The sequence below is a fragment of the Nerophis ophidion genome, linkage group LG18, assembly GCF_033978795.1.
Source record: "Nerophis ophidion isolate RoL-2023_Sa linkage group LG18, RoL_Noph_v1.0, whole genome shotgun sequence".
Taxonomy (NCBI): Eukaryota; Metazoa; Chordata; class Actinopteri; order Syngnathiformes; family Syngnathidae; genus Nerophis; species Nerophis ophidion.
The window spans coordinates 8,364,187-8,386,921 of record NC_084628.1 but is presented as its reverse complement, the minus strand read 5'-3'; the positions used below and the strand labels follow the sequence as shown (position 1 = coordinate 8,386,921).

At 41.5% G+C, this 22,735-nt stretch overlaps 1 protein-coding gene across 3 annotated transcripts in view; it reads left to right on the top strand.

Annotated features, from left to right (window-relative positions):
- The window catches only part of kmt2a (lysine (K)-specific methyltransferase 2A), a 153,514-nt gene that overhangs the window by 67,456 nt on the left and 63,323 nt on the right, over positions 1-22,735 (top strand). For all 3 annotated transcript variants that reach the window (XM_061878677.1, XM_061878676.1, XM_061878674.1), the window contains exons 5-15: positions 7,283-7,511; positions 7,595-8,256; positions 10,062-10,135; positions 13,374-13,610; positions 13,810-13,956; positions 14,700-14,798; positions 14,950-15,070; positions 17,636-17,749; positions 17,956-18,140; positions 19,567-19,743; positions 22,190-22,300. In XM_061878677.1, coding sequence (XP_061734661.1) covers positions 7,283-7,511; positions 7,595-8,256; positions 10,062-10,135; positions 13,374-13,610; positions 13,810-13,956; positions 14,700-14,798; positions 14,950-15,070; positions 17,636-17,749; positions 17,956-18,140; positions 19,567-19,743; positions 22,190-22,300 — 2,156 coding nt within the window. The remainder of the gene's footprint in view (positions 1-7,282; positions 7,512-7,594; positions 8,257-10,061; positions 10,136-13,373; positions 13,611-13,809; positions 13,957-14,699; positions 14,799-14,949; positions 15,071-17,635; positions 17,750-17,955; positions 18,141-19,566; positions 19,744-22,189; positions 22,301-22,735) is intronic.

Here is a 22,735-nt window from a genome sequence, read left to right as displayed (position 1 = left end):
ATCCTTTTAACATTGGGAACACTCTAATAATTCTTCCCACGTTAATCCACATTAAACTTCCTCAAGTTGTTGCTTAGATGAAATAAAATGACACAACTTTTCTTCTACACATAAAAAGTGCAACATTAACCAGTTTCAAGTCAACTCATCATGCTTAATTTATTACAGCATTGGGGAAGACTGTAGAAGATTTTTATTATGTAAATTTTATATTTTTTATCAACATGTGATAGCATGGACCCTGCCATTCAAAACTAGGCTGCTACATTACTAAAGATTAATGTAACTATTGCTGAAAATTCATCCCTGACCACCATGGAGTTTATGTAGGCTTTACGATGCACTTTAATTATTTTATACACTATCAGAGACAGAAACTCTTCATTTAATATAATGTCCATTTTTGCTGCCTCAACACACCTCAATCAACACTGTCCGTAACACACGCACACCGCAAAATGAGTTAACGTTTCGCTAAAAGCTAACTAGCCTTCACCTAAAGCCAGGACTGCGAGTGAGCTGAGCTGCAGTTTGTTTCTAGAAGGTCAGCGGGCTCATAGTGATGTTTAGAAAGTAGTAGACTTGGAATATAATTTGGGGAGAGTGAGTTGCTCCCCTGGCCCCTGCTAAAGACTTATCTGCTCGACATCGACACTGAAGACCTGACGACATGCGCTCTGAATACGCATTGCTGATTGGCTTTGTATGTAACCAATCAGATGGTTGTGTGGGCGGGACAATGCAGGGTGCTGTGTACAGACAGACACAGAGGCAGAACGGAGCGGAGCAGCTTGTTAAGACTTTAGAATAGGCGGCGACTTCATATGTTCGTGTGGAACTCGTTCGGTATTCCTCTGCACCGAACCGAAACCCCCGTACCGAAACGGTTCAATACAAATACACGTACCGTTACACCCCTATCTATCTATCTATCTATCTATCTATCTATCTATCTATCTATCTATCTATCTATCTATCTATCTATCTATCTATCTATCTATCTATCTATCTATCTATCTATCTATCTAATGTACACTTCATTGCACAAATAATATATCAGTCTATTGATGATTAAATGCGTAACAATTTCACGAGAGTTTTGCAGCAGTACAATCGCGTACGAGCTGACTGGTTTGGATTAGCAGAGCAACTGCCTTAGTGATCACTCTGTGCATTGTTCCTCAAACTGTACATGGTACTTTGTGTAAATGATTTCGCCACAGTACGCTGCTTCTTTGGTTAAGTTGATGTTGCGGTCTCGTTCACCTTGCAAAGAGTTGCATTTCCCCCACTCAGCTCGGTGTGGTTTCAGATGCTGGAAGAAGTTTGTTCAATTGGTCATTTGTTACACGCCTGTTGCTGCACATCTAAAGCACGAGCAATACTTTTCTTTGGAACAAACGTCTTGCTCTTGTTGGCATTAGCCATGTTTTGCCAGGCATTTGGATCTCCACTAAGGAAGTAAGGGGGTGGACGAGGGCTATGAAAGCTTATGGGGGCAAAAAAAAAATATGCATGAGCGAGAGGAGAAAAACATAGATTTTTAAATTTTTTTAAAATTATCTGCAACAAATAATTAAAATGTATTTATAACATCGATATGTCGCCCAGGCCTACTTCAGATGCAGTCAGTAGACATGTGTTCAACTTTAGTTATACTAGCTGTGTTTCTCAAGGTTCCATTTTAGGTTGGGCTGTCGATCAGCAACCAGTCGGTGTCGGACAAATTTTGTGGAAAAAAGTATGTGATATTCATTGCCGTTTGTCGCCGTTTAATGCCAATTCATTTCTGCTGACATTGTTTATTTTTTTAGTTCCCTGGTTGACAAGCAACTTACGGCTAATTAAATATGTTCCTCCATACACAGTGTAGGGCTCCACTAAGACAATAATAGTCACATCTATTACAGAAAACAAACTGTATTTCTTAGTATCCTAAGTGTCACAATCAAGAAATGTTGTCACGAGAGGACAAGGCTAAACATATTATAACAACAGCCATGCCAACAGCTAATTTTAACCGCTATGCTAGCTTTATACAACTCGAAGAAATAAGTGCTTAGTGAACTTTAAGAAGTGTAGATGCAACCGCTTTGCAGCAGAAAGTAAGCAGCTGTTAACAGGAAATTAACAAGTAGTGTTTACAAACTCAGGGAAGTATTCTCTGGGCAAAAAATGACTTTGAGGGTAAAAACAAAAGGGTTAAAAGTATGTAGTAGATACTAAATATTTTGTTTAGTTACTGTGTACTATTGATTTTTTCCCCTCAAACAATTATATGTAATAAAACAGTATAAGGACCTAGTTTGCATATTGTGTAGATATTGTTAAACTGTCAATACCATTCACCATAAACAAATTTAAAAAATGTACAGGTAATACATGTGACCAGTATCGGTATTTGGTATCGGCCTATCTCACTAAGACGGGTCGGCAACCCAAAATTTTGAAAGAGCCATAAAATAATCTTGTCTGGAGCCGCAAAAAATGAAAAGCCTTACATAAGTGTTATAATGAAGACAACACATTATGTAAGTGTCTATGTTAGCCTACTATCAAAATGACTATGTCACAGGCTTACGCAAATCTTTGTTGACTGAAACGTTGAAATGTAATATTTATTGTACACATTTTTACAATATTCAAAATCATGAATAAAATTAGATTAGATTAGATTAGATAGTACTTTATTTATTCCGTCAAGAGAGTTCCTTCAGGAAAATTACAATTTTCAGCACAATCCCATTCAAGATCAGACAAACATTACAGGGAGACAGAACAGGATCGCTGACGGGTCTGCCGGCTTCCAGCGCCCCTTACAAAAAAGATGACATACAGGTAAACAGGGGGCGGGAGGAGAATAGAAGATTAAAATAAAAAAATAAAAAAAAATAAAAAAATGGAGGCTTCTCAGCGGGTGAGGTAACTCCTGGAAATTACTGGCTTAGAATGGCCAAAGGTATAGACGTGTGTCCAAGTTAAAAGAGAACAGAAGGCTGTCTTCTTCTAATATATTTATTACAATATTTGCAAGGTAGGTAACATTTTCTGTGGTCTATAACAGCACACAAACAACTATCAGTAATGCACCCGTAGGGGGACAGATAATGTGTCATGAGACATGCAAATATAAACTGAATTAAGAGGACCTAAAGGAAATAAAATGAGCTCAAATATACCAACAAGTGAGGCATAATGATGTATTATGTACATACAGCTAGCTTAAATAGCATGTTAGCATCGATTAGCTTGCAGTTATGCGCTGACCAAATATGTCTGAGTAGCACTCCGCACAAGTCAATAACAACAAAAATCACCTATGTGCCTTCACGTACAAAATCTAAAGTTTGGTGGACAAAATGATCCAAAAGTCAGAGAAAGTTGCACACTGAGTTCAAGGACCACCAAAATTAGTAGGACAAAACATCCATCCATCCATTTACTACCGCTTGTTCCCTTTCGAGGGGGCGGGGGGCGCTGGCGCCTGTCTCAGCTACAATCGGGGGGAAGGCCGGGTACACCCTGGACAAGTCGCAGGGCCAACACAGATAGACAAAACAGCGCTCTCCAAATAGTCCCAAATGACCGAAGTATGTTTAATAAAAACAGTGTGATTTCTAACAATTAGGGAGGTTTGTGTCATATGTGTCCTCCGACAGAAACCATATTAAAACAAAAAATAATATTTTTACCTCATCTTTTTCCATTTTTCATACATTTTGGAAAAAGCTCCAGAGAGCCACTAGGCCGGCGCTAAAAAGCTGCAGGCCGAGCCGGAGGTTGCCGACCCCCGCACTAATGGATGATCAGTATCAGAATCGGCAGCATACAACTAATCAGAACATCCCTAGTTTTATGTCCTCTCATTTTTATATTTTGTGCTATTCAGCCAGTGGCACATGAGTTCGGTTTAAAAAACACTTGTGATTGACTCTTATTTTTGCAGCAGATTCTTAAAGCACCAGAGTCACCTTTGATCAGCTTTTTTGCAGAAGGTCCTTAAAAACAGCAGACTGCTCATGTGACTCTAACAAACTATCCATCCATCCATTTTCTACCGCTTATTCCCTTTTGGGGTCAAGGGGGGCGCTGGCGCCTATCTCAGCTACAATCGAGCGGAAGGCAGATTACACCCTGGACAAGTCGCCACTTCATCGCAGGGCCAACACAGATAGACAGACAACATTCACACTCACATTCACACACTAGGGCCAATTTAGTGTTGCCAATCAACCTATCCCCAGGTGCATGTCCAAAATAAATGGACCAAAATTCAAATGTCTACTTTAGAGATTGCCGGTTCTACACAGGGCTTCACGGTGGCAGAGGGGTTAGTGCGTCTGCCTCACAATACGAAGGTCCTGCAGTCCTGGGTTCAATCCCGGGCTCGGGATCTTTCTGTGTGGAGTTTGCATGTTCTCCCCGTGAATGCGTGGGTTCCCTCTGGGTACTCCGGCTTCCTCCCACTTCCAAAGACATGCACCTGGGGATAGGTTGATTGGCAACACTAAATTGGTCCTAGTGTGTGAATGTGGTCTGTCTTATCTGTGTTGGCCCTGCGATGAGGTGGCGACTTGTCCACGGTGTACACCGCCTTCCGCCGATTGTGGCTAAGATAGGCGCCAGCGACCCCAAAAGGGAATAAGCGGTAGGAAATGGATGGATGGATGGACGGTTCTACACAATACTCAATAGAAGACTAATTGTGACAGGAGAAGAGCTTTCTCTGTTTAATTCCTTGCTTCTTGTCTGTTTAATAGTTGTCATCACTGTTTGAACCTGACAGTTGTATTCAGTGTTAAAACAATTATATGGCTCTCACGGAAATGCATTTTAAAATATTTGGCTTTAATGGCTCTCTCAGCCAAAAAGGTTCCCGACCCTTGCTTTAGTGAAACATAAAATGCATTTTTTTTTTAATTCAAGACAAAGTTATATGTTTTTATACTGGTGCACAAAATGAACCATGCATCAACATCACCTTGTTCAAAGAACAAAACCAACACAGAGCATGAACTCAAAACAAATTACACACCTGCAAATTAGTGTGACTTCTGCGGTTGCCGTATACATAATACGCCTATGGAAGAGCTTTCTGGAAATGTGGCCCCCAAAACATTTTTGTTAAATACCCCTGCTTTACAGGGTTAAGTCATTGTCATGTTCACCTTTAGGGAACTTACAAAACACATGTATCTAAAATCTGGTTGAAAATCATGGTCTCTAGCTAGCAGAAGTCTTTGACCGTTTGTGTAACGATAGTAAAACTTTGACGATGTTTGTGTAACATGTATGCTCGCAAGTCTTCCAAAGCATTTATGAGCACAACCCATAGGGCGCGCCACAGTTTACAACCATAAAGTGACCTATTTTTTGGGTCAAACCCAGTCCATCATTCTAACCCAGTGGTTCTTAACCTTGTTGGAGGTACCGAACACCACCAGTTTCATATGCGCATTCACCGAACCCTTCTTTAGTGCAGGGGTAGGGAACCTATGGCTCTCGAGCTAGATGTGGCTCTTTTGATGACTGCATCTCAGATAAATAAATGGGTTGTACTTGTATAGCGCTTTTCTACCTTCAAGGTACTCAAAGCGCTTTGACACTACTTCCACATTTACCCATTCACACACACATTCACACACTGATGGAGGGAGCTGCCATTCAAGGCGCAAACCAGCACCCATCAGGAGCAAGGGTGAAGTGTCTTGCTCAGGACACAACGGACGTGACGAGGTTGGTACTAGGTGGGGATTGAACCAGGGACCCTTGGGTTGCGCACGGCCACGCCATCCCTTTAAATATATGTTAAATATCCCACAAAAACTGGTGGATAATAATTAGCATACAATTACAATTACCACTATCTTTTAAAAAATGTTTTTAATTAAATATTACTATGCACCGAGATGGGTCACTTATTGGCAGCAACTATTTTTTCATGCATTTTCCCTTCAGTGACCAAAATCTGTTGAAAATATTTAAACATGTATTTTTATTTTAAATGAGTCTGGGTTTTTTTTTAACGAAAGAAGCTTAAAACATCACTTATAATATAATCGATTACTGTATTGTTTTAAGGATTTTTACACTGGCAGATAAAAGGTTAGTGATATTTTGCTGCAATCTTATAATGGTAAAAATGTCACGCCATCTGTTGGAAAAGGCACATTTTATAATACAATACAGTATTCTTCATTGTCCCACTTATGGAAATGTGTCTAAATTATAAACACAAAATATTGCATTAGTTTATGTTAAGATAAATGAGGGATCGAAAATGTTTTAAAGGACACATTTTTTGCCGGGAGGAACCAATGTGTCACTTTTTGTGTAGCATTGCCATTATAAAGCTAATTTAAAGATTGTAAACTTTGATGATATTTATTCATCACAAAGTATATGGCAAAATAAGTACAACAATGTCCCAAAAATGTGCATGTGACTTGCTTAACACGATAAGTAATTAATATTTCCGCTGGTAATCACAGTGTTAAAAATAACGTTCAAAATATAAAACATTGTCATGCATTTGAATCCATCTATCCGTTTCTACTGCACCTGTTCAAGAAGTCAAAAGTATTTAGAATTGGTTAGCTTCAGAAAAACAATGTTATTAAAAAGAATAATAGATGAATGCATTTAGTTGTTGTAATCTGGGAAAGTCAAAATGAAAGAGGCGTAGAATTCTCTTGTCATAGCGTGGGACGACATTGTACTAGAGTACAGGTCTACGGGTTTCTCCTCATTGAGCTAAATTGAATCCAGTCTCTGTTTAATTCCTTGCTTCCTGTCTGTTTAATAGTTGTCATCACTGTTTGAACCTGACAGTTGTATTCAGTGTTAAAACAATTATATGGCTCTCACGGAAATGCATTTTAAAATATTTGGCTTTAATGGCTCTCTCAGCCAAAAAGGTTCCCGACCCTTGCTTTAGTGAAACATAAAATGCATTTTTTTTTTAAATTCAAGACAAAGTTATATGTTTTTATACTGGTGCACAAAATGAACCATGCATCAACATCACCTTGTTCAAAGAACAAAACCAACACAGAGCATGAACTCACAACAAATTACACACCTGCAAATTAGTGTGACTTCTGCGGTTGCCGTATACATAATACGCCTATGGGGAGAAGTTTTTATTCACGCGTTGAGTCGTGTGTCCTGAGCTCTGCGGCGGAGGCTCCGCCGAACCCCTGAGGCCAACTCACCGAACCCCTAGGGTTCAATCGAACCCAGGTTAAGAACCACTGTTCTAACCGTTCATCTTCCTGTGCAGACAAGTCCTCGGTCGCAGGCTCAGAGGAGGCCGAGCCCCAGTCGCCTCCCATAAAGCCACGGGAGACGCGGCAAAAAGCTGTCCTAGAAGCTCCTCCTAAAAAGGGTCGACGATCGCGGCGCTGTGGCCAGTGTTCAGGCTGCCAGGTTCCTGAAGATTGTGGCGTCTGTACCAACTGTCTTGACAAGCCCAAATTTGGTGGGCGGAACATTAAAAAACAGTGCTGCAAGTAAGTCGGAGCGGGTCAGTGTTTTCATAATCAAGACGAATCTCACGATTAAAAGATTCCTGGTCTGCCTCTCTTGTCCACAGGATGAGGAAGTGTCAGAACTTGCAGTGGATGCCCTCAAAGATGTTTCTTCAGAAGCAATGCAAAGGCAAGAAGGACAAGAAAAAGAACAGGTTGGCTGAGAAAAAAGAGGGTCTTAATCCAGTTAAAGGACAAAATTCGGAGCCTGCAGGCGCCAAAGCTAGTATTGCACCACCTAAGGACGACGCTCTTCACAAAAGGAGCGAAACTCCTCCTTCCAAGCTGGTAGAGGAAAAATCCAAACAGCCATCCTCACCAGCTCCGTCTTCGTCCCCCTCCCCGGATCAATCCCCACAAACCACTAGCACGTACACTGCCCCGGACCAATCTCCAGACCCCAAACAGCTCTCTGTCTCAGAGGGCGCCACTAGCGAGAAGGGGCAAAAAGAGCAGAAGCCGGCCTCCTCATCCACGTCCTCATCTTCTTCCTCGTCGCCCTCGTCGTCCAGCTCAACATCGTCTTCATCATCCTCTTCTTCCTCCACTTCGTCTTCGCCCCAGAATTCCCCCGCACCTTCGCCGTCAGATCCTCAATCTTCGCAACAGGAGCCGCCGAGCAGTCAGGCACCCTCAAAGAAAGACGCCTCCCCCAAGATTCCTTTGAGCGAGCCCAAGAAGACCCAGGAGCCATTACCACAAAGCTCAACATCATCATCAGACACAGGTAAGAGACTAGTGACACCTTTTCCACCGTTTATTTTTTCCAGTGTTATTCGAGATGATACTGGAGTAAAATACAGCATGGCGGAGTGGGTTCAATGAAACCGAAAGTTAACCTAAAACATTCGTCCACTCTCACTTCGTCTCATTCCTGGCACCTCTTCTCACCATCAAAACCAAATAAGACACTATGTGTGTGTATTTGCAAAAATAAAGAGACGGAGTGTTTAGATTGTGTTTTGTCTGAGTGACCCTAGAGCAGGGGTGCCCATTACGTCGATCACGAGCTACCAGTCGACCGCGGGGGGTGTGTCAGTCGATCTCCAGCCAGGCTTTTAAAAAAAATAGACCTAAAAATTAGTGATCATCAATCTTCACCAAGACGTCACTTAAATAACATTCATGGTACCGGAGGGTCTTGTGAGATGACGCTGGCTGCTGCAAGATCATTATTATGAAAATATGACCGAGAGGAAGGCGAGAAACACTTTTTATTTCAACAGACTCTCGCGCCGTACCTTCCGTCAAAACTCTAAAGGCCGACTGCACATTTCCTATCTTCACAATAAAAGCCCTGCTTCATGCTGCCTGCGCTAACTAAATACAGAGTCTCGGAAAACTGGCGTGCACAAGTGATCCCTCAGAAAGCTGGCGTGCACATCACTTGTGCACGCCAGCTTTCCGAGACTCTTATTTTGTTAGCGCAGGCAGCATGAAGCAGGGCTTTTATTGTGAAGATAGGTAATGTGCAGCTAGAAAAGGGAGCTCTCCAGCAAGTTGGAGAGTTTTGACGGAAGGGACGGCGCGAAAGTCTGTTGAAATAAAAAGTGTTTCTCGCCTTCCTCTCTGTCATTTTTTCATAATAATGAACTGGCAGCAGCCAGCGTCATCTCACAAGACCCTCGGGTGCCGTGAATGTCAATCAAGCAAGCTACGGAATTTGCCGCCAATTTTTTTCTTGTAAAGTGTATGGAAGCTGGATGAATTAGATGCCAAAAACCAACCACTTTCATGTGGTATTGTACAGAAAGGACAACTTTTTTTTCTCCTCCATTTGAAAATGTGGGCGTTATCATCATTACTGTCTGATTCCAATCAATGCAAGTCATCAGAATCAGGTAATACACCAACTTATATTCTTGTCTTTGTGAAAGAAAGACATCGATATGTGTTACACATGCTTGTATTATCATTAAACACATTTAACTTGTTTACAAAAATGTCTCTTTCATAAATAAATAAATATAAATGATATATATAAATGAGGTAGATCCCCTCGAGTTGGTCAATTGAAAAGTAGCTCGCCTGCAGAAAAAGTGTGGGCACCCCTGCCCTAAAGAATGCACCCTCTGCATTCCATTCTGCTTTAAGGTGAGAACTATTCCCTAAACACCTGCTAACCAGTTACTAGAAATAGTACTTTGTATTTGTTAATGGAATATTATCTTTTTAGCAAGTAGAACAGTTTTTAGTCGTTAGAGTGCAGTAAAAAGGACAATTATGCTGAAATTATAGATTTTTTTAGGCTTTTTGAGGTCTCTTGTGTATATTATATTTTTCAAGTGGAGACTTAGGGCAGCTAGAAAAGGGAGCTCTCCAGCAAGTTGGAGACTCTAGAGTGTGATACTGTAGATAGGCGATAAGGCAATGCAACAGGCTAAACTAACATTAGCAAATGTGTTTAATTTGGTTAAACGTGTCATGTTTATCCTTGAAAGCAATGTTTCTATGGAAAAGGTGCATTGGATTGGGAATGTGTGTCTGTTTTTTTAATGACACTTTGTATTTTCTGCTTTATCATTTTAATAGTTGACCCAAAGCAATTGAAGAAGCCAACTTCTCACTCCCTCCTTCCATCTTCTAAGCAGAAACCAAAAGAAAAGGTAGAAAAATACAAGGTCATAGTACGCATGATTGACCCATGTTTGATTTATTTTGTATATGTTGTATGTATTGGAAGCAATGCACCTCACTGTGCTGTACAGGCTGGATTAAAATGTAGATGAAGACACTGCAGACATGACTTAAACCTGCATTCCTGCTCAGGACATTTTGGAGATGACTTCATTCTCTTGCAAAATGAAAATTAATGCGTCTGTTGGCATTCAAAACTCTTGGTTTGGATCCACGTTTTGACTCCTGAGTTATTGTTAGTCTACTGGTAGGAAATGTGTTATTATTAAAGGGGAACTGCACTTTTTGGGGGGAATTTTGCCTATCGTTTACAATTATTATGAAAGACATGACGACAAATTTATTTTGTTTTATGCATGCCAACTCGTAAATAAAAGTCAGTTTGTAATGGCGCAAATGAAAGGTCCTACATTCCGCCCATAAAACCAGATAAATAACCACCCAAGAGCCGCCAACAATACTCCATTTACACTTCGTGACTTGAAAATCAAGCAAGTTTTAGCAATATTGTTATTATAAAACAAATGTTATTATGTGGCTTTGTTGACATTATTGGCTGGTGAGCTGCTTCCTTGCTCGTGACAGTTTATTCTCGATCATAAATCATGCCTCTCACCTTGATAGTAGGAAAATGAGGGCGCAATCCTAAAAGTTGGTACACCTTGACAGTCAATCTAGACCCGAAAATGGCGAGACACAAAAAGACGCCCGGTTCCATCGCCCTTTTTACTTGCGAGGATTATGAGCCATTCTTCATCTTAATGGAACTATAACAAGATTCAACATTGTAATGACAGCAGACATTGTACAGTAAGTGACGTTTTACTCTGTTGGCTCTCATGAAGTCTGCATTGGGTAGTAAACAGTGATGTTGTCGAACAAAAAAGGCAAAAGTCTTGAAGCGTTTCTTTTCATTAATGAGAAAACATTTAAACGTTACATGTTATTATCAAAGTGCCAGTTACTACATTTCATATTTTGTCACAGCATGTTTATAAAGCCTAATATGTTTTTTTATGGCCTTTATAGACAGTATAGAACAGGGGTAGGGAACCTGTGGCTCTTTTGATGACTCCATCTGGCTCTCAGATACATCTTAGCTGACATTGCTTAACACCAGACCTGGGCAAATTAAGGCCCAATGGCCACATGCGGCCTGTTAAGCTTTTCAATCAGGCCCGCTGGACATTCCCAATTATTTTTTTTTTAATCTTTAAGATGGAAATTGTAGCTGCCATTATGATGTGCAGTCATGTTTTCAAATTATACTACGTCTTGAACTGTACAAAGTATTTCAATGGTTGAAATCTGCTCTTTTGCATGATATACTAGTTACTATGGTAATTTAATGAGTTACTATGCTAATTTAATTAGTTACTATGGTAATCTAAGTCACGGCAGCTCAGACGAGGCACCAAGCAGTGTGGGCGGTGAGCGTTTCCACAGAGTGTTTCCAGAGCGGTCAACCTGAAATGTGGGTGTCAGGGACAGACGCGGAAAGACATTTTTACAACAAAGTTCTAAAGTTTAGTGATGTATCAGTTATATCAGATTGTAAGTTTTTTTTTTTTACCCTTCACTTTCATATTTTGCTGTGTTTCTTTTGTTGCGTTTTGCTTGATTGTAAAATATGTCGATCGAGAGGGGGTGTGACGTTCATATGTTGTCAATATTCAGTGTTTTATTGTTCATAGTTAATATTTTAAATCCCACATGCTTTATTTTCATGTACATTCTGGGTGTCTCGTTCAGTAAAAAAATTTTGAAATTTCACTCCGTTTTTTTTAAGACAGTCTCTCATATCTTTTTTAGCATTCAATCCGACATTGTGAGTTTTTGTATTAGTGTTCCTAAAAATCAGATATACCGGCCCCCAGACACATTTTTTTCTCTAAATTTGGCCCACGAGTTCAAATAATTGCCCGGGCCTGCTTAACATGATAAGTAATAAATAATTCCGCTGGTAATCACAGAGTTAAAAATAACGTAAAAAATATAAAACATTCTCATGCATTTTAATCCATCCGTCCGTTTTCTACTGCAGCTGTTCAAGAAGTCGCATCAGTGGAAAGAAGTATTTTATTTATTATTGGTTAGCTTCAGAATAAAAATGTTATAGAAAAAAATTAAGACTTATTGTACTCTAAAAATGTTGGTCTTACTTAAAAAATGCATGCATTTAGTTGTATTCAGTGTTAAAAATTATTATAAGGCTCTCACGGAAATACACTTAAAAATATTTGGCTTTCATGGTTTCACGGTGGCAGAAGGGGTTAGTGCGTCTGCCTCACAATACGAAGGTCCTGCAGTCCTGGGTTCAAATCCAGGCTCAGGATCTTTCTGTGTGGAGTTTGCATGTTCTCCCCGTGAATGCGTGGGTTCCCTCCGGGTACTCCGGCTTCCTCCCACTTCCAAAGACATGCACCTGGGGATAGGTTGATTGGCAACACTAAATTGGCCCTAGTGTGTGAATGTGAGTGTGAATGTTGTCTGTCTATCTGTGTTCGCCCTGCGATGAGGTAGCGACTTGTCCAGGGTGTACCCCGCCTTCCGCCCGATTGTGGCTGAGATAGGCGCCAGCGACCCCAAAAAAGGAATGGGCGGTAGAGAATGGATGGATGGCTCTCCCGGCCAAAAAGGTTCCCGACCCCTGGTATAAAACGACCATTGTAAGCAGACTTTTGACTGCATTTATTTACGAGTTAGAATGCATTAAAAAAAAGAAAAACATATGTGTTCTTGACCGCTTCAGTGGCCTAGTGGTTAGAGTGTCCGCCCTGAGATCGGTAGGTTGTGAGTTCAAACCCCGGCCGAGTCATACCAAAGACTATAAAAATGGGACCCATAACCTCCCTACTTGGCACTCAGCATCAAGGGTTGGAATTGGGGGTTAAATCACCCAAAAATTATTCCCGGGCGCGGCACCGCTGCTGCTCACTGCTCCCTTCACCTCCCAGGGGGTGATCAAGGGTGATGGGTCAAATGTAGGGAATACTTTCGCCACACCTAGTGTGTGTGTGACAATCATTGGTACTTTAACTTTACATAAGAATTGGGAATGATAGGCAAACTTCCCCCAAAAAGTGAGGTTCTTCTTTAAAGTGGTACTGTATCTATTTCTCAAGTACCTATGAAGCTGACTCTAAAGAGCTCATTTTCCGGCATTCACTCTTTATGTCTTCTCTTACACCATGAACCTATAAAAAGACGCTGACCACGAAACCCCCCGGCAGCTGTACTTTAAACTGGCTGGGCACTCCCTCGACAAGGGGCCAGGAGAAGTCAACGGCGCCCTGCGACGGAGTGCATCGAATCAGAGTGGATTTCAAGAGGGACCCTGATGTGGAGAAGGTGTGGGAGGCTGGCGGCCTCAGCCTGCTCACTTCTGTGCCTGTCACGCCCAGGCTGCTCTGCTTCTTATGTGCAAGCAGTGGAAATGTGGAGGTATGAAAAGACAATAAATCAACCCTTGTTTACTCTTGTCTGAAAGACAATACAACAAGCGCTATTAAGCACCGTTGCAAATGGCCTTTCTCGCAGCATGGTGTCATAAAAGCTCCCATTTAGCATGCACGTTGGCATGTGGGAATCTACAGCTACAGTGCTGCCGCATTAAAACTAAATGTTTCCTTTTTGTCTGTAGTTTGTTTTCTGCCAGGTGTGCTGTGAACCTTTCCATCTCTTCTGCTTGGGGGAGTCGGAGCGTCCTCTCCAGGAGCATTTTGAAAACTGGTGTTGTCGCCGATGCCGCTTCTGCCAGGCCTGCGGGCGCCAGCATCAGAAAACTAAAGTAAGCCATTCAGTTCGATCTTCCTCTTTTTTGGCTGGGCCCAAAAAGAAGCTGAGTTTAGGATGACAGCGTGTAAAAAGGCTGTGGAATCTTCCCTAGAGAGGCGCTTCCTGGCATTGCAGGCAGACGGCCATTAATCAGTTTTATGCTTTCATGCCCTGGCTTTTTAGTATTTAACCTAAATCCTGTCTATGCTGCACATGCTTTTCATAATAATTATACATTACATACATTATTTACAATCAGACAGTCAAACACACAGTGGCCTGTTAGCACATACGCCACACAGATATGATTGATCTGCTCATTGGAGGTGTGCTCCGCTAATTGATTTTTTTTTTTTCTTCTTACTAATCTCTGTCTGAAGGGCGTTAAGTCATTTATTACTTCGATTGGCTTCCATTTCTGGCGCAGAGTGCATCTCTGGCAGCGCTGTGCAAGAGTGTGGCTTGAAAGCTCCTAGCGAGGCCACTGGCATGTCAAACCGGGGCAGATAAATCAGCCCCCTCCAAAAAGTGCTCATAAAAACCCCTGCCTAATACACTTCTGAACGAGCGTGTTTCGTTGCGAGACACAAGCACTTTGCCAGTGGTATTTATTTGTAGGGTCTAGTATATATACTCTTAAAATGAGAAACGGTTGTCTGGGTTGACACGATATCCCCACATAGACAAAACCATCGTATCGATCTAATCAGGTGTGTGTATACTAACGCCATATTTGATGTTTAATATTATCCGTAGCAACAGCTGCTGGAATGTGATAAGTGCCGTAACAGCTATCACCCGGAGTGCCTGGGTCCCAACCACCCTGCGAGACCCACCAAAAAGAAGAGAGTCTGGGTAGGATAAACACACTCTATGCTTAACCTCACCTCGCACGCTCTTATCTCAGCCTTTTGTCAGCCCCCAGCCAGTAAATATTGAAAACACTTTTGTCACTTGAACACCTTCAATGTTTTCTTTTTTTTACACCGTGTGTTTGTTTTATCAGATTTGCACCAAGTGTGTGCGCTGTAAGCGTTGCGGAGCCACCAAACCTGGAAAGTCCTGGGATGCCCAGTGGTCACATGACTTCTCCATGTGTCACGACTGTGCCAAACTCTTTGCTAAAGGTGAATGGCGAGCAAAGACGGTTATCAACAAAGGTCACTTCATGTCAAAAGTCAAATTAGTGCGTTCTCAGCAACCTGTGAGTCACAATTGATTTGACACAGTTGCAGTAGAAGACAATTGGTATCCAGGCTTTTGGTCAGTAGACAGCAGTTCCTCTCAAAACAAGAACCATATTGATTTTGACCCCTCATTTATATGCGATATCGATATCATACCTTTTAGAACAATTTAGTTTCTCTTAAACAATCCTCAAATGTGCAAAACCAGCAAAGTTGGCACGTTGTGTAATTCGTAAATAAAAACAGAATACAATGATTTGCAAATACTTTTAAACTTATATTCAATTGAATAAACTGCAAAGACAAGATCGTTCATGTTCGAACTGGAAAACGTTATTTTGTTGCAAATAATTAGCTCATTTGGAATTTGATGTATCAAACAACAGAAGAATAAGTGATTATTACATTTTAACAGAAGTGTAGATAGAAAGTAAGCAGATATTAACAGTAAATGAACAAGTACATTAATAATTCATTTTCTACCACTTGTCCTTAATAATTTAGACAAAAGAATAGAAAGGAAAATAACACAATATGTTACTGCATATGTCAGCAGCTAAATTAGGAGCCTTTGTTTGTTTACTTGGGGCGGTTTAGCTCGGTTTGTAGAGCAACTGTGCCAGCAACTTGAGGGTTGCAGGTTCGATTCCCGCTTCCGCCATCCTAGTCATTGCCGTTGGTTCCTTGGGCAAGACACTTTACCCACTTGCTCCCAGTGCCACCCACACTGGTTTGAATGTAACTTAGATATTGGGTTTCACTATGTAAAGCGCTTTGAGTCACTAGAGAAAAAGCGCTATATAAATATAATTCACTTCACTTCACACTACTTACTTATAAAAGACAAGTTGTCTTGTGTGTTTACTATTTCATTTAAAGGCCTACTGAAATGAAATTTTCTTATTCAAACGGGGATAGCAGGTCCATTCTATGTGTCATACTTGATCATTTCGCGATATTGCCATATTTTTGCTGAAAGGATTTAGTAGAGAACATCCACGATAAAGTTTGCAACTTTTGGTCGCTAATAAAAAAGCCTTGCCTGTCCCGAAAGTAGCAGACAATGTGCGCGTGACGTCACGGGTTGTAGGACTCCTCACATCCTCACATTGTTTATAATCATAGCCTCCAGCAGCAAGAGCTATTCGGACCTAGAAAGCGACAATTTCCCCATTAATTTGAGCGATGATGAAAAATTTGTGGATGAGGAAATTTAGAGTAAAGGACTAGAAAAAAAAAAGGCGATTGCAGTGGGAGCGATTCAGATGTTATTAGACAAATTTACTAGGATTATTCTGGAAAATCCCTTATCTGCCTATTGTGTTGCTAGTGTTTTAGTGAGATTAAATAGTACCTGAAAGTCGGAGGGGTGTGGCCACGGGTGTGTTGACAGCAGTGTCTCTGAGGGAAGTCACGCAGCTGCAGCAGGACGGAAGCTCCGCTGATGTCTCCGGTAAGAGACAACTTATTACCACAATTTTCCGCCGGTTGACATGTGGTCGGGATCCATATTTGCTTGACCGCTCTGTTCCATAGTAAAGCTTCACCTTCAAGAATTTTAAACAAGGATGTGTTTGTGTGGCTAAAGGCTAAAAGCTTCCCACCTCCATCTTTCTACTTTGACTTCTCCATTATTAATTGAACAAATTGCAAAAGATTCAGCAACACAGATGTCCAGAATACTGGTTAATTATGCGATTAAAGCAGACTACTTATAGCTTGGATCGGGCTGGAAAATAATGTCCGCTACAACCCGAGATGTCAAACACGACACTTCGCGGGAAATTTAAAATTGCAATTTAGTTAACTAAAAAGGCCGTGTGGCATGTGTTGCAATGTTAATATTTCATCATTGATATATAAATATAAATATCAGACTGCGTGGTCGGTAGTAGTGGGTTTCAGTAGGCCTTTAAAGACAAACTTGCAATAAGAAACATGTTTAATGTACCCTAAGATTATTTGTTAAAATGATGCCATTTTTTTTGTGGTTCCCTTTATTTAGAAAAGTATTGATATAATTCTAGTTCAAAGCAAAGGTGGTAAAGGTGTTTTAAAGCAGAACTTGAAGCTCAGTGCCTACCTGTTGAAAACGTCACCTTTATAGTTAGGTATGAAGCCTAAGTACCTCAATATTGCGCTTTACGCACCCGCACCCTCTTTATTAACCAGTAGAATTGTCATTGTTTTGCCATTCTTCCTTTTCTTTGTGTGTGCGTTTTGACACACAACATCATGCGCGCCAGCTCTGTAGTCACAGCAGCATAAATGGTACCGGAATTTTTAAAGGTCGTATAGTACAGTTTCCAATTGATTAGTACCGTGATACTTTATTAGTACTGGTAAACCGCACAACCCTACTTTGAACCAAAAGGTATTTCATAAATACCAAGTGCCTTCAGATTGGGTAAAATATGTCAGACTTAGGATGTTTGAGCTAGCAAATGTCAAAGGTCACATCAGCGCATCATATAAGCTTTTCTCGTTTTGCATTTTCTGTCGCAGGGAACCCGTGCCCGCTTTGCAATAAGTGCTATGACGACGACAACTGCGAGAGCAAGACCATGCAGTGCGGACGCTGCAACCGCTGGGTCCATGCCAAGTGTGAGAGTCTGACAGGTGCGTAAAGAGTGGAAGATTCTATAGATTCAGAAGCAGACGTCCTCGCCGAGTATTCGCTCGTCATGCCTCCTTTCCGCTGTCACTCGCCAGCGTGCCCTCATGCATGCTGACAGGAAAAGGTTGTCATATTGACGAGCTGCTGAAAGATGATAAGGGCAATAATGGGCATGGTATTGAGCCGTCATCCGCTGCTTTCCCCTCAGATGAAATGTACGAGCTGCTGTCCAAGCTGTCTGACAGCGTTGCCTACACGTGTGTCAAATGTACGGAGCGCCAGCCGGCTGAGTGGCGGACGGCGCTGGATGAGGAGCTCAAGGGCTGCATTCGCCACGTCCTCACGGCGCTGCTCAACTCGCGGACCTCGGCGCACCTGCTACGCTACAGACAGGTTAGAAACACAGGCCGCACCCACACTCTGCTTTGTTACATCGCTTTATCAATAAAAACGCAAATGGAATCCCGCCTTCCGCCCGATTGTAGCTGAGATAGGCTCCAGCGCCCCCCGTGACCCCGAAGGGAATAAGCGGTAGAAAATGGATGGATGGATGGAATTCAACAGAACAGAGACCCTCTCTGGCTTCTTCGATTCAAATTACTGGGTCAAATTATGGGTTTATTTCACTGCAGCGCCGTCTGCTGGCTCTGGTGCATCCCTGTGCCACTCGGCGCTGTCACGCCAAATGTCTTCCCCCTACAAAAACTTTCCCCCCGGAAGACATTTGGCGTTAATACTTTAAGGACCCCAATGCGGGTGGAAGGATCTTAAAGCAGCCCACACAGCTGCCTGTTTTAAAAGCATTATAATTGGCTTGATTGTCATTGGTGAAAAATAACAGTGAGGAAAAAATATTAGCATTCCAGCATGCTAACCTTTCAATCTATTTTTGCTTCGCTAATTTTGCAGCTGTAACCCTTAAGAGTCATATAACTTGGTATTGTTCCGCTCTCATTGGGGTCCTTCAGGCATTAGAGGGGCTTCCGGGGGGAAGGTTTTTGTAGGGGGAAGAAATTTGGCGCGACAGCCTTAATACAAGTGGACCGTAACAGTGAAAAGTTTAGCACCTCTAATCTAACATGTAACATGTTCTTCATTGGCCCATGTGGCATCCATTGCAAAGTTACAATGCAGATTTTAGATGGTGGCCAACCTCTAAGACATAATGTGGGGAGGTTTTAGTTTTAGAAGTATTATTCTGTTCCAGGGTCAAACTGTCCTCTTTATAATAATTTCTTGGGTGGAAATAAGTTGAATTCATGGTTCTATTGCTGCCATTGCAATAAAAAAAAAAACGAAACACACTTCTGGAGTAAATCTAAAAGATGCTACTAATGAGCTGTAGTCTCATATCATTTTAGAGTAAGAAAAGGATTTATATGGCCCCATTTGTTGTGGTTTACCTGACACATGAAACATGACAAATTGGGGGGTTGCACTATTCACTTCAGCCACCAGATGATGTTAAATATCTTAAAATTCGATATATGGAAATTCCAACATTGACCACAGCGTCAGTTGCTATGTAGCGTGGCGCTTTCCATCACTTTCAGCAGACTGCATTGCAAAATTATAAACCTCCCACCTTCTTCTTACGCCAAAGCCACCCAGGAATGGGGCCATATGAATCCTTTACCTACTGCATGTCTTGTGCACTGTCATGGTTGACTTTGGGTTTACCTTTTTGTTTTGTTTTCTCCCGAGTTCAATGCTAAACAGGAATGAGTGCTTGATGCTTGATGTTGTCTTGACCGCTCGTAATCCTGAAACTAAAATATCAGCGCCGCTCTCAATGTTGAACTGTCACTCTTTGGGGTAGGCAGGGAAACCTCCGGAGCTAAACCCAGAGACCGAAGAGAGTCTTCCATCTCGTCGCTCGCCCGAGGGCCCTGACCCTCCTGTTCTGACTGAAGTCACACCTTCTGCTGCAAGGGAATATCCTGCGGACCTGGAGTCTGTGGTGAAAAAGATGGATCAGGGTCGCTACAAGTCTGTGGTAAGCATGTTCTCCTTTATTTGTATATGCACTCTGGGTACTCCAATTTATATCCATACATCATTATTTCCTTTGCATTCATGGCCATGACTGTGTCTTAACCTCAACAAAATCAATTAATATTTCATTATTTTTTAAATTAATAAATCCTTTTTGCCACGGATATTACGGCAATCTAAAATAAAAACAATAATGTACTTTCCAAATACTAAAAGACGCCACAAACAAAGTCGACTCGCTCGTAGATAACTTTATTTTTACGTGCGTTGTTGTTGTTTACATACTCAGAAAGTACTTTTTAGTTGAATAAATAGAACAGTACGCTTTGTCTTTAAAAATGAGAGCATAACAAAGCTATAAATATCTCCCTCTTGATTTTTTCACATAGCACATCTTGCAGTCCACGGGCTGGTATGAGATCTTGCCGGTAAAATAACCTTCGCCCAAAAAATCACGGTTTATTTGTATAGCCCCTAAATCACAAGTGTCTCACATCCTCGGTTCAGAGCCCACATAAGGGCAAAGAAAAACTCACAACCCAGTGGGATGTCAATGTAAATGACTATGAGAAACCTTGGAGAGCACCGCAGATGTGGGTGACCCCCCCCAGGGGAGACCGGATGCAATGGACGCCGAGTGGGTCTAATATACCTTATTTTTCGGGCTATAAGTCGCAGTTTTTTTTCATAGTTTGGCTGGGAGTGTGACTTGTACTCAGGAGCGACTTATGTGTGAAATTATTAACACATTACCGCAAAATATCAAATAATATTATTTAGCTCATTCACGTAAGAGACTAGACGTATAAGATTTCATGGGATTTAGCGATTAGGAGTGACAGATTGTTTGGTAAACGTATAACATGTTTTATATGTTATAGTTATTTGAATGACTCTTACCATAATATGTTAGGTTAACATACCAGGCACCTTCTCAGTTGGTTATTTATGCCTCATATTAGGTACACTTATTCAGCCTGTTGTTCACTATTCTTTATTTATTTTAAATTGCCTTTCAAATGTCTATTCTTGGTGTTGGGTTTTATCAAGTACATTTCCCCCAAAAATGTGACTTATACTCCAGTGCGACTTATATATATACTTTTCCTTCTTTATTATGCATTTTCGGCAGGTGCGCCTTATACTCCGGAGTGACTTATGCTCCGAAAAACACGGTAATAGTGTGAAAGTCCATAGTGGATCTAACATAATAGTGAGAGTCCAGTCCTTAGTGGGGCCATTAGGAGACCATCCCAAACCTAACTCATAATTATTAGTGAAGTGAAGTGAATTATATTTATATAGCGCTTTTCTCAAGTGACTCAAAGCGCTTTACAGAGTGACACCCAATATCTAAGTTACATTTAAACCAGTGTGGGTGGCACTGGGAGCAGGTGGGTAAAGTGTCTTGCCCAAGGACACAACGGCAGTAACTAGGACGGCACAAGCGGGAATCGAACCTGCAACCCTCAAGTTGCTGGCACGGCCACTCTACCAAACGAGCTATGCTATTACAGCTCTAAAATGTGTTATTTTGAAATGTCTTGATTGACAAGAGAAAAATAAGTCATTTTAAACAATATGGCACAACGTGATGAAAATGGAACATCCATCCATTTTCTACCGCTTATTCCCTTTGGGGTCGCGGGGGGCGCTGGTTCCTATCTCAGCTACAATCGGGCAAAAGGCGGGGTACACCCTGGACAAGTCGCCACCACATCGCAGGGCCAACACAGATAGACAGACAACATTCACACTCACATTCACACACTAGGGCCAACATATGTATTTAAAATATGAAACAAAAAAATAACTGAATTATTTCTAAAATAACTAAGTGCTGTCCTCAACGCGGTTTAATGTTGCTAAACCAACAACATAAATGTTTCTTTTTGAAAAAGAGCAATCACTAATTGGCTCAAGAAGATTACAATGTAAATAATTGATAAAAAGACACTACTTTGTAAGATTTTAAAAATAAATAAAAGTAGGCAAATGCTTAAAACTGAATCTGAACAACTTGTCAACAAGAGTGTTTGTATTAGTGTAGTTATTGATGTGTTTATTTGATGTGTTTTGATGCCGTTTCAATTGTAACTTTATTTTAGCCTTAAAATACATTATGCCTTTTGTATTCTTTGCGTCATTCTAGTTAGCTGGTGTTAGCCATTTTAGCATGCCAAACCTTCCTCAGTAACAAGTTAGTATTTGTGTCACTAATGCCGGATGCAAAGTGTATTTAGTTGATTATAGCGATGGTTGTACTGTCATGTTTGATGTGTTGCCGTTTTTTTCTTAAGTCATTCTAAACGGAGGGAAAAGTTGAGGGCACTGGCCCATGTCTACCGCACACATGTTGCTTCCTGCTTACGTCATCACTAAATCTGGTTCGGGTGATAGTCTTTTCGCATGCCAAAAATTCCACACATTTTTATCCTTTTTTCCAGCTGGACTTCAGCGACGACATTGCACGAATCATTCAGACAGCCATTAACAGTGATGGTGGTCAGCCTGAGAGCAGGAGGGCTAACAGCATGGTCAAGTCTTACTTCATCCGGGTAAGTCTTCATATCTAAGGGGTTCTTAACCTTTTTGACTTCGGGATCCAATTTTTACACTACAGAGGGGCCCGAGTGCCTCTAAAAAGTTAACATTGAATTAGTAATCTTACTGTTGATTTTAATCCATCCATCATCCATCCATCATCTTCCGCTTATCCGAGGTCGGGTCGCGGGGGCAACAGCCTAAGCAGGGAAACCCAGACTTCCCTCTCCCCAGCCACTTCGTCTAGCTCTTCCCGGGGGATCCCGAGGCGTTCCCAGGCCAGCCGGGAGACATAGTCTTCCCAACGTGTCCTGGGTCTTCCCCGTGGCCTCCTACCGGTTGGACGTGCCCTAAACACCTCCCTAGGGAGGCGTTCGGGTGGCATCCTGACCAGATGCCCGAACCACCTCATCTGGCTCCTCTCAATGTGAAGGAGCAGCGGCTTTACT